Below are 12330 nucleotides of genomic sequence, written 5' to 3'. Positions count from 1 at the left end.
AAAAAAGTTAGACATACGCATATATATCCGAGCTATATCAGTCAGCTTTCTGTTCGGCCACACAAATCGAAAAAATAAAATTTCATATCCAAATTATAAGAACAATTTAAAAGCTAGTGACACCAAATTTGGTATTTAGATTCCTCAATATTGCAGGTAGATCAAGTTTGTTTCTTTTTTTAATCGGACCACTATATTATATAGCGCCCATAGGAACAATCGGTCGAAAAACTAGTTTTCATATGAAAAACTTTTTTGTTTAATGAGATATCGTAAGCAAAATAAAAAAGTAAGCATTAAACTTGGTTTTATATTTCCTGTCCAAAGTTGGTTTGAAAAAAAAAATGAAACTTGATCTGCCTGCAATATAGACGAATCTACATACCAAGTTTGGTGTCACTAGCTTTTAAATTATTCTTATAATGAGGATATGAAATTTTCTATGGCCAAATTCTGATACAAACTGGATCTGCTTGCAATATAGAAGAACCTATATAAGAGCCTCAAAATTAGGAGTATACAATACAGGGGCTGTACACATTTTAACTTTAAGCGATTGAAAAGCTTGCTCTGCCGATTCAGCCCATTCGAATTTCTTTCGAGTTGTTAATGAGTCAATGGTGAAACTTTAGGTGCTTATTTTTGACCGATCGGTCCTATCGGTCCTACTCAAGTTTTACGATCGGAAAGCAGCTTAAACAAGCTGAGTTCCTTACAAAAATAGCAGGACTTGCTTCCTTGAAGGAAAGAGCATGAAATGACTTAATCATTTTCCAATTTGGTTGGTAAAAAAGAAAAAGATGCATATAGTCAGCATTTTGGTAAAAATCAAAATTCTTTATGGGACTACTATTACAAAAATAAATATATTTTTAGACATCTAGCTTAAATAAATACCTGTGAAAAGGATTTTCCAATTCAAGGAATTGTTCATTTAAACTTGCTCATTTTATTTTATTTATTTATTTATGCACGACTAAAAGCAGTCGACAAAGAAAAAATTACCAAGTATAAAAATTAAGTTAAGGATTACAAATACAAATAAAATTAAATATAAGTTATGAACTGTAAAGAAAAAAAATTAAAGTTAGATCTGGGATAAGCAAAAATTATAAATGATCCAACATTTGTTGCAACGATTGGGAAAAACCCAGAAAAACCTAATCAGATCAATAAAGATTAGTATTGTTAATATTAATAGAATGAATGTTTGATTAGTTTTAAGTAACATAACAAGTTATTAGTATTAGTAAGGCCAGGGATTTAACGATAGGTATTGAAAAGTGCGGATTTTAGGGAAGGGAGAGGCAGAGAGAGTTCTGAGGAGAAAACGTGAAAGAGGCTATTAAAGTTAGTGCATAAAACACGAAACGAACCTTGTGAAGCGTAATCAGTAAACCTGCGGGGGGCCGAAAAGGTGAGGCGGGCCAGAAGGGATCTAGAATCAATCTCGCCAATAATCAATTTGTGAAGAAAAACAACACTAAGAGTTTTCCTTCGATTAATTAAAGACGGAAGATTGAGAAGACGAAGCCTATGGGAGTACGGTGGTAAACGAAGGTTGGGATCCCAGCTAAAACCACGTAAGGCGAAAAGCAAAAATTGCTTTTGAACTGATTCAATTCGATTCTGGTTTTTAATTGAAAAGAATGCGCAAAACGAAAAAAAAATCTTTTACATGTGTATTTCGGATTAATGTAGATATTAATATTTTTAAACTTACTTGTACTGAGCTGGGTATACAAGAACTTGAATGCAAAATCTCAACATCTTTTAGACTCATGCAGACGGACAGACGAACATTTGCACAAAACCAATATCCCCTTTTCAGGATGTATAACCACACATACATACACAATCATACAAGCACAGCCTGTAACATATAATTGCAAGCCATACCTTTTTTCCAATTCTCGAAACATTTTAAGCTATTTTCTAGATACGAATCGCACACTACTATTTCTCTTTTTTTTCACACACTCACAGACTTCTCGGAAATGCATCATTAAAGTTCCGTTATGTACAAGACTGCCACCTAGTTTTATACCGACATTAACATCTGGCGGCAACGCGTCAAAATAGATTATGCTATTTACTTAGAAAATGGCTGCTTAACATAAACATATTGTATTAAAATTGACATGGATGTAAAAGTTTTGTAAATTTTCACGTAGCAAATTAAAGCTACAAGTTTGGAGAAGCTATTTCAATTTAATTTAAAGAAAGTTATCAGACAGTTTTTGAGAAAATTAATTAATTGTAAATTAACCCCAAAAAGTTCATGAGCAAGTCCTATCGAACTAGTAGCTCCAACGTGAACTAAACTACTACGCAACAGAAAGTTGACTGATATGGCTCGGATATATATGCGTATGTCTAACTTTTTTGAACGCGCGGCCCCAGATGCACGATATGTGGGAGTATAGGGCTTAATTTTACTAACATTTGCTGCAACTTTCATCAATTTCTATCAGACAGTTTTTGAGAAATTTGCATTTTAGTAAATTTGCCATTTTAGCTGAAATCAAATACATAAAACAACGTGGCAGCATTGTGTATGTACATATGTAAATAAAGGCTGCCTGATTGATGCAAATTGTCGTGGTCATTTCAATTTTTATGAATGAAAATTACCAAATATTTACAAAATTTTTACATCCATGTCAATTTTAATAGAATATGTTTATGTTAAGCAGGCATTTTCTAAGTTATTAGCATAATGTATTTTGGCGCATTGCCGCCATATGTTAATGTGGGCTGCCAACCTGATTCGCAAATATGCGTCGATATTAAACTAGGTGGCAGCCTTGTACATAACGGAACTTTAAAGCTGCATTTCCGAGAAGTCTGGTTTAAGTGTAACATAAAGATGCAGCGAAACAATAATCGCATTGCCGCCCTAAAGCAGACGAACGTGTTCGATTCGACGAAATAGTCGTCGTTGGTGGTAGTGTTCGTGTCCAAATTTTGTGTTGCTTGTTTTGTATTGTGTGTGCTCGTGTGTTCGATTCAACAATTCGATAATGGATGGCAATGTTGGCACAAACATCATTTGTCAAAAGTTTTCGTAGCGTAAACACATGTCAAAAATGTCGAAGCAATTTTTGCTAGAATTTATTCATTGTCTGCAAAATGAGCCAGCACTGTGGCAAGCAAAAAGCGAGGCATACAAAAACAAGAATATGCGAAACAAATCGTGGGACTTATTATTAAATAAATACAAAGAAGTCGATGAAGAGGCTACCGTTTAGGCTGTTAAAAAAAAGGTGAATTCCCTGAGTGCATCATACAGACGCGAGCTTCAAAAAATAAAGAGGAGCGAAAGATCTGGCGCTGGAGTGGACGATATTTATAAGCCAAACATCTGGTACTTCTTTGAATAAATATGTATCGCCATTAAGGCAATTATTGTATCGTTATCAGATGACATGATTACTCTGTGAAAACTTTCTACAAATGATGTTTGCAAGCAATGTTTAATATAGTTAGTGGGCAAATGTAATTCTTGTTCGACGAACAGTTCGTCAAACAAATTCGACTGTGGATGGCCTGCTTTAGGGCAATGCAGAATAATATCAACCGCGAAATAAACACTCTGGAATCCAATACGCCACAGGCTTTCCATAGCCTTAAAAACTTAATAAATCAAATCAAAAAGCAACAAATTAAGCTGGAGATGGTGGTGCAGCAGCAGCAACAACAACTTGACAACGCCTTTCGCCTGATTGAGGAGCTGCAGGCTCAAATAGAGCAGCCGGTGCTACGGCAGCAAGGTCTGCTGCAGCAGGCGCTACGGCAGCAAGGCCTGCAGCAGCCGGTGGTGTTGCACCCGGTGTGGTCGTACCCGGTACAACCACAATAAACAACAAGGTAAGTTAAGCAATCCACAAAGAAATTGTTATTAAAATACTAATTACTTTTACTGCTTCCAGATGACAACACACAAGCCTCGCAACCTCCATTCTCCAACTTGGACTTAATGTTGGGCGGCACGTCTGCTTCCTTTTCCGCTTCCTTCTGCTTTGCCGGCTTTGCTGCTGTCATATAATATATATGTAAATTACAATATTAAAAGAGGAATAAACTTTATAACTTAACTCCTTTCCGCACCACCATTGAGGTAGAGTTAACAGCGCGTTTTTTTTAGTGTGGTATCCCCAGTAGGCCTAATCCACAACACAAACTTTTGTGGATTTACTTAAATACATTTATTATTATGTTATGTTCAAAATGTATAAATATGTATATTATTTGAAAACATATGAACTAAGCTCACATATCTTGCAAATAATATTTTCTGAATTTGTTTTATAATATTTTTTGGTACAAAGCTCACATATAAAACGATCACAATAAGAGCATCTGGACTCTGAGAATGATGTCTTAAACGCGCAGTGAAGACATAAATCATTTAAAGAATCTCCAAATTTGAGAATTTTATCAAACATTTCGCTTCTGTATAGGTCATTAGACTTTAAATTTGTAAGTGAAACGTTCGACACATACGATTCTGCAAACTGTAAAATTAAAATTCCGCAATTGTAATCATCCAATTGCTTGTCATGTTGTATTGAAGCCACTGAATAATTTTCTTCTGGCTTCAGCGTATTAACATTCTGAGATAGTAATTTTCAAACACACTAACCCAATGTGGTTTCCCAAATGGGTCTAAAAGACTATCTCGTTTTCGTTTGATTAATAAATAGTATATAAAATGATTCTCGAAACAATGAGGTATTATTAAATTGGTATTATTATTTAAACCACTTTTAATAACCTCCTCATTATTCAAGCAATTTTTATTGAGTTTTCGTATAAAATGGCTGTTAGGCAAACATCGACAATAAAATTTTTTAGCCACTGGCAGCCGTTTAACGAAATAAATCTTTATAGTTATGTGAAACATAAAGGCAGGTGAATTGATGCCAGCATGTACACATGAAAACAAAGTTTCACAATTAAAATGTAAAGTTCTGAAATATTACTTAAATTGCTATGCTTTTTTAAAGTGGACAAATATTTCTTACATTTGAAATCCATTTTAAAAGCATTCTTGCCCTCTATTGAAGTGTAGGAATGGTCATGGCATATTGATGCCTCATGATTTTCTTGGATTTTTAATAAACTACAAAAATCACTTTTGAGCATACCTACTTTTAATCTTTTATTTAGCGATTTTTTCCAACTTTCCTTATGCTTGGAAAGCTTTCGCTTGCACGACATTTCATCAAAACCTTTTTTAGATTTTGATATAAAATGTTTTTCTCGTGGCCTCACAACCATTTCATTAAATGGTTGCAGAACTTCTGGCTTAGCAAGTTCAACTTGTCTGCTAATGCAATTTGATAAGTCATTTAACTGGCGAATAAATCGTCAAAGCTTTAAGCCATTTTTGTCATTCGTTTTAATAACACTGTGTTTAAGTGTTCTGAAAAACGATTCTACTGGAGCATTACTGGGCCTTTTAGTAGATTTATCAATAAAATGTCCAATAATATTGGTCGAAATGGCGCATACACAATATACTTATTTATAATTAAGTCCAACATTTTTGGACACAAATAGGTATTTAATGTACAGAAGATGCTCTTATTTTGTGATACGAGTTCCTGTACTTCTGTACGTATTTTTGAAATTTAACTCTAAATGGACTTTTTTCAGCAATAGACTGCAATGTTTGATCTTTAATAACATTGTTAGTTTCTCCCAAAATTATATTATCCATTGAGTTAAGTGTGGATGGCTGCTCAGAATAATTTGAAAAATAATGAATAGCATCATCCACATTTTTATCAATATTTGGAAAAGAAGAATGATTGCAATATATTTGAACCATTCTTCTAAATCTCCAGCATTGTTTATTGAGTAAGCACAACCCAAAGCGTTTCTTAAAAACGTTCTGAGTTTAATATTGTTCAAGCCAACAACTTCGTCTATGTTACGACACATAATTTTGCAGTAATGGCTTGTACAAAATTGAACACAGACTTTGGGCATAGTGCCACTAATAATAAACGAAATTATAACAAATTTCGTTATATGTCGCTAGATCTATGTTATTATACTCTTTTAAAATGGCCCCAATTATTGCAAAACTAACATCGGTGGTTATTCTTCTGCAAAGAGTCCATTTCAGCTTATTTTTTTTGCAAAACTCCCGCAGATCATATAAAAATCTGCCTATGTGCCTATGCATGTGCGACAGGGAAAACAATTTTACTGTCTGATATATGAGCAACCAATGAATATAAAAATATACGTTTTTTAACGAAGCTTATCGGTTTCACTATATTTCCAGTAGCATCAATATGTAGAGTGTGCGGTTTTATATGGGTCAAAAGCATATTTATATGTTCTTTGTCCCATAAGAAAACTTCTAGTTTCGTGGAAAGAAACTGAATAAAATGAGAAAACCCATTGGAAATCATATCGTAGGCATCCTTAAACGGATCCTTCTCGAAATCAAATTTTCGATTTTCCTCCAAAATTAAATTTCTGTAAAAGGGTAATTTCTCATTGGTAATCTGGTCATTACCAACTCTAGCTCGAGACATATTGAGACTGTTTAATTTTTGGGATCTATATTCAAACGCAGTTCTGTTTCTAATAGCAGTCTTTTCAATAAATCTGTTAATAGATCTGGACTGCGTTGATTTTTTATATCCAATTGTGTGGGAAATTTGTGGACTACATAAATTAACAAGCCCATCATAAGACCCACGAAACAAAATGTGGTTGCATGATGGATGTTTACAGTATCCATATGCAACAAACGACCTTTTGTTTAATCTTACATTTTTAAAATATAAAACACACGCATTATTAAAAGAAGTGTAAGCTTCTCGAAGAATGTGTTCTATACTTGCTTTTTTGGAAAAATACGACATAATTCATTTAAAGCGACTTTAAATAGAGAAATACTCATTTCAGTGTCAAAATTTATGCAATCTAAAAATGTTGCTTGGCGACTTTTCAAATTAGCTATTAAATGAACTGATCTGTATAAGCTTTCGTTAGATTTGTAGCATTTTTTCCTAAAGCATTTTAATGCACCTTCAACATAGCTTGCGTTTATAATATTATTGGACGAACTATTATCAGTGCAACTAAATATAGAAATATTACTAGTGTCTATGTTTGACATATAACTAATAATATTACTATTAATGATCAATTTTGAACTAGAAATATTATTAGTGTCTATGTTTGACATATCACTAATACTATTAATATCTAAGTTCAAAGAGTTAAACTTACTCTTATTTTCCTGAATATCCTTTAAGCGTTTCTCCCGAATCTGAAAAAAAAAATCATTTTATAATACATATTGGGCCTATATAATAAGAACACTTACTCGCTTAAAACTTTTGTTTATAATTTTTCTCTGGTGAACATTATCTGTCAGTTAAACACCGGCCCAATTTTGCTCTATAAGCTTATTGTTAACAATAAGAAATCTATATTCAAAATCAGGCTGTCTTAGATTTTCAACTGGAGATATTATGTTCAGGTCGATCGCATCCTCAATAGCATTTCTGAATAGGTTTCTGGAAAAAGTTTATTTTTTATTTAAAAGAGTACGCAATACGAAAAACAACGAATATTTTAATATGCATCGTACATAAGTGTGTGTATTTTTTTGTAAAAAAATTCTAAAATAGTTTTCACAATTTTAAAATATAAGATATAATTTTATCTTTTACATGTGTGTATCGGATTAATGTAGCTATTAATATATTTAAACAAACTTGTACTGAGCTGGGTATACAAGAACTTGAATGTAAAATCTCAACATCTTTTACACTCATACAGACGGACAGACGAACACTTGCACAAAACCAATATCCCCTTTTCAGGATGTATAACCACACACACTTATACAAACATACAAGCACTGCCTATAACATATAATTAAAAGACATACCTTTTTGCCAATTCTCGAAACATTTTAAGCTACTTTTTAGATACAAATCGCGCACAACAATTTCTCTTTATGTTTTTCACACATAAACAGACTTCTCGGAATGCAGCTTTAAAGTTCCGTTATGTACAAGACTGCCACCTAGTTTAATATCGACGCATATTTGCGAATCAGGTTGGCAGCCCACATTAACATATGGCGACAATGCGCCAAAATACATTATGCTAATTACTTAGAAAATGCCTGCTTAACATAAACATATTCTATTAAAATTGACATGGATGTAAAAATTTTGTAAATATTTGGTTATTTTCATTCATAAAAATTGAAATGACCACGACAATTTGCATCAATCAGGCAGCCTTTATTTACATATGTACATACACAATGCTGCCACGTTGTTTTATGTATTTGATTTCAGCTAAAATGGCAAATTTACTAAAATGCAAATTTCTCAAAAACTGTCTGATAGAAATTGATGAAAGTTGCAGCAAAATGTTAGTAAAATTAAGCCCTATACTCCCACATATCGTGCATCTGGGGCCGCGCGTTCAAAAAAGTTAGACATACGCATATATATCCGAGCTATATCAGTCAGCTTTCTGTTCGGCCACACAAATCGAAAAAATAAAATTTCATATCCAAATTATAAGAACAATTTAAAAGCTAGTGACAACAAATTTGGTATGTAGATTCCTCAATATTGCAGGTAGATCAAGTTTGTTTCTCTTTTTAATCGGACCACTTTATCATATAGCGCCCATAGGAACAATCGGTCGAAAAACTAGTTTTAATATAAAAAACTTTTTTGTTTAATGAGATATCGTAACCAAAATAAAAGAGTAAGCATTATACTTGGTTTTATATTTTCTGTCCAAAGTTGGTTCTAGAAAAAAATGAAACTTGATCTGCCTGCAATATAGAGGAATCTACATACCAAGTTTGGTGTCACTAGCTTTTAAATTATTCTTATAATTAGGAAATGAAATTTTCCATGGCCAAATTCTGAAACAAACTTGATCTGCTTGCAATATAGAAGAACCTATATAAGAGCCTCAAAATTAGGAGTATACAATACAGGGGCTGTACACATTTTAACTTTAAGCGATTGAAAAGCTTGCTCTGCCGATTCAGCCCATTCGAATTTCTTTCGGGTTGTTAATCAGTCAATGGTGAAACTTTAGGTGCTTATTTTTGACCGATCGGTCCTATCGGTCCTACTCAAGTTTTACGATCGGAGAGCAGCTTAAACAAGCTGAGTTCCTTACAAAAATAGCAGGACTTGCTTCCTTGAAGGAAAGAGCATGAAATGACTTAATCATTTTCCAATTTGGTTGGTAAAAAAGAAAAAGATGCATATAGTCAGTATTTTGGTAAAAATCAAAATTCTTTATGGGACCACTATTACAAAAATAAATATATTTTTAGACATCTAGCTTAAATAAATACCTGTGAAAAGGATTTTCCAATTCAAGGAATTGTTCATATAAACTTGCTCATTTTATTTTATTTATTTATTTATGCACGACTAAAAGCAGTCGACAAAGAAAAAATTAACAAGTATAAAAATTAAGTTAAGGATTACAAATACAAATAAAATTAAATATAAGTTATGAACTGTAAAGAAAAAAAATTAAAGTTAGATCTGGGATAAGCAAAAATTATAAATGATCCAACATTTGTTGCAACGATTGGGAAAAACCCAGAAAAACCTAATCAGATCAATAAAGATTAGTATTGTTAATATTAATAGAATGAATGTTTGACTAGTTTTAAGTAACATAACAAGTTATTAGTATTAGTAAGGCCAGGGATTTAACGATAGGTATTGAAAAGTGCGGATTTTAGGGAAGGGAGAGGCAGAGAGAGTTCTGAGGAGAAAACGTGAAAGAGGCTATTAAAGTTAGTGCATAAAACACGAAACGAACCTTGTGAAGCGTAATCAGTAAACCTGCGGGGGGCCGAAAAGGTGAGGCGGGCCAGAAGGGATCTAGAATCAATCTCGCCAATAATCAATTTGTGAAGAAAAACAACACTAAGAGTTTTCCTTCGATTAATTAAAGACGGAAGATTGAGAAGACGAAGCCTATGGGAGTACGGTGGTAAACGAAAGTTGGGATCCCATCTAAAACCACGTAAGGCGAAAAGCAAAAATTGGTTTTGAACTGATTCAATTCGCAAAACGAAAAAAAAATCTTTTACATGTGTATTTCGGATTAATGTAGATATTAATATTTTTAAACTTACTTGTACTGAGCTGGGTATACAAGAACTTGAATGCAAAATCTCAACATCTTTTAGACTCATACAGACGGACAGACGAACATTTGCACAAAACCAATATCCCCTTTTCAGGATGTATAACCACACATACTTACACAATCATACAAGCACAGCCTGTAACATATAATTGCATGCAATACCTTTTTTTCAATTCTCGAAACATTTTAAGCTATTTTCTAGATACGAATCGCACACTACTATTTCTCTTTTTTTTTCACACACTCACAGACTTCTCGGAAATGCATCATTAAAGTTCCGTTATGTACAAGACTGCCACCTAGTTTTATACCGACGCATATTTGCGAAAGTAATCAGGCTGGCAGCCCATATTAACATCTGGCGGCAACGCGACAATAATTATAAGCCAAACATCTGGTACTTCCATGAGCTACATTTTCTGCTCCCTTTTCTTTTTTTTCTTTGAATAAATATGTATCGCCATCAAGGCAATTATTGTATCGTTATCAGATGACATGTTTACTCTGTGAAAACTTTCTACAAATGATGTTTGCAAGCAATGTTTAATATAGTTAGTGGGCAAATGTAATTCTTGTTCGACGAACAGTTCGTCAAACAAATTCGACTGTGGATGGCCTGCTTTAGGGCAATGCAGAATAATATCAACCGCGAAATAAACACTCTGGAATCCAATACGCCACAGGCTTTCCATAGCCTTAAAAACTCAATATCGCAGATTAAAGTGGAGCAAAAAAATCAAAAAATCAAATCAAAAAACAACAAATTAAGCTGGAGATGGTGGTGCAGCAGCAGCAACAACAACTTGACAACGCCTTTCGCCTGATTGAGGAGCTGCAGGCTCAAATAGAGCAGCCGGTGCTACGGCAACAAGGCCTGCAGCAGGCGGTGCTGCGGCAGCAAGGTCTGCAGCAGCAGGCGCTACGGCAGCAAGGCCTGCAGCAGCAGGTGCTACGGGAGCAAGGTCTGCAGCAGCCGGTGCTACGGGAGCAAGGCCTGCAGCAGCCGGTGGTGTTGCACCCGGTGTGGTCGTACCCGGTACAACCACAATAAACAACAAGGTAAGTTAAGCAATCCACAAAGAAATTGTTATTAAAATACTAATTACTTTTACTGCTTCCAGATGACAACACACAAGCCTCGCAACCTCCATTCTCCAACTTGGACTTAATCTTGGGCGGCACGTCTGCTTCCTTTTCCGCTTCCTTCTGCTTTGCCGGCTTTGCTGCTGTCATATAATATATATGTAAATTACAATATTAAAAAAAAGAATAAACTTTATAACTTAACTCCTTTCCGCACCACCATTGAGGTAGAGTTAACAGCGCGTTTTTTTTAGTGTGGTATCCCCAGTAGGCCTAATCCACAACACAAACTTTTGTGTATTTACTTAAATACATTTATTATTATGTTATGTTCAAAATGTATAAATATGTATATTATTTGAAAACATATGAACTAAGCTCACATATCTTGCAAATAATATTTTTTGAATTTGTTTTATAAAATTTTTTGGTACAAAGCTCACATATAAAACGAATACAATTAGAGCATCTGGACTCTGAGAATGATGTTGTCTTAAACGCGCAGTGAAGACATAAATCATTTCCAAATTTGAGAATTTTATCAAACATTTCGCTTCTGTATAAGTCATTAGACTTTAAATTTGTAAGTGAAACGTTCGACACATACGATTCTGCAAACTGTAAAATTAAAATTCCGCAATTGTAATCATCCAATTGCTTGTGATGTTGTATTGAAGCCACTGAATAATTTTCTTCTGGCTTCAAGCGTTTTAACATTCTGAGATAGTAATTTTCAAACACACTAACCCAATGTGGTTTCCCAAATGGGTCTAAAAAGACTATCTCGTTTTTCGTTTGATTAATAAATAGTATATAAAAATGACTTTGGAAACAATGAGGCATTATTAAATTGGTGCTATTATTTAAACCACTTTTAATAACCTCCTCATTATTGAAGCAGTTTTTATTGAGTTGACAAGGCAAGTTTATAAAGACTTTATCCCCATTTTAAAAATGGCTGTTAGGCAAACATCGACAATAAAATTTGTTAGCCACTGGCAGCCGTTTAACGAAAATAAATCTTTTATAGTTATGTGAAACATAAAGGCAGGTGAATTGATGCCA

The 12330-nt window shown here is 33.8% G+C and overlaps 2 protein-coding genes across 2 annotated transcripts; both read left to right on the top strand.

The window, feature by feature from the left end:
* Window positions 1-3562: 3562 nt before the first annotated feature.
* On the top strand, window positions 3563-4048 carry LOC117782620. Its single transcript, XM_034619640.1, has 3 exons — window positions 3563-3682; window positions 3750-3870; window positions 3933-4048. The coding sequence occupies exons 1-3, from the start codon at window positions 3563-3565 to the stop codon at window positions 4046-4048; spliced, it is 357 nt and encodes a 118-aa protein (XP_034475531.1).
* Window positions 4049-10608: 6560 nt separating this feature from the next.
* LOC117782573 (putative uncharacterized protein DDB_G0287113) lies at window positions 10609-11469 on the top strand. The gene is made up of 2 exons (XM_034619597.1): window positions 10609-11241; window positions 11304-11469. Exon 1 carries the CDS (start codon window positions 10958-10960, stop codon window positions 11231-11233), a length of 276 nt encoding a protein of 91 aa, XP_034475488.1. The 5' UTR covers window positions 10609-10957; the 3' UTR covers window positions 11234-11241; window positions 11304-11469.
* The last annotated feature ends 861 nt before the right edge of the window (window positions 11470-12330 follow it).

This window comes from Drosophila innubila (genome assembly GCF_004354385.1).
Source record: "Drosophila innubila isolate TH190305 chromosome 2L unlocalized genomic scaffold, UK_Dinn_1.0 5_B_2L, whole genome shotgun sequence".
Classification (NCBI taxonomy): Eukaryota; Metazoa; Arthropoda; class Insecta; order Diptera; family Drosophilidae; genus Drosophila; species Drosophila innubila.
Note: the sequence above shows the minus strand (reverse complement) of the source record. Positions and strands in the feature narration are given on the sequence as shown.

Excerpts from the sequence above, each read along its gene's own strand:
- LOC117782620 (XM_034619640.1), top strand. The coding sequence starts at position 3,563 with ATGCAGAATAATATCAACCGCGAAATAAACACTCTGGAATCCAATACG. Across the intron at positions 3,683-3,749 it reads AAATTAAGCTGGAGATGGTG|AGCAGCCGGTGCTACGGCAG; the intron begins GTGCAGCAGCAG and ends AGGCTCAAATAG. Across the intron at positions 3,871-3,932 it reads CAACCACAATAAACAACAAG|ATGACAACACACAAGCCTCG; the intron begins GTAAGTTAAGCA and ends TACTGCTTCCAG.
- LOC117782573 (XM_034619597.1), top strand. The coding sequence starts at position 10,958 with ATGGTGGTGCAGCAGCAGCAACAACAACTTGACAACGCCTTTCGCCTG.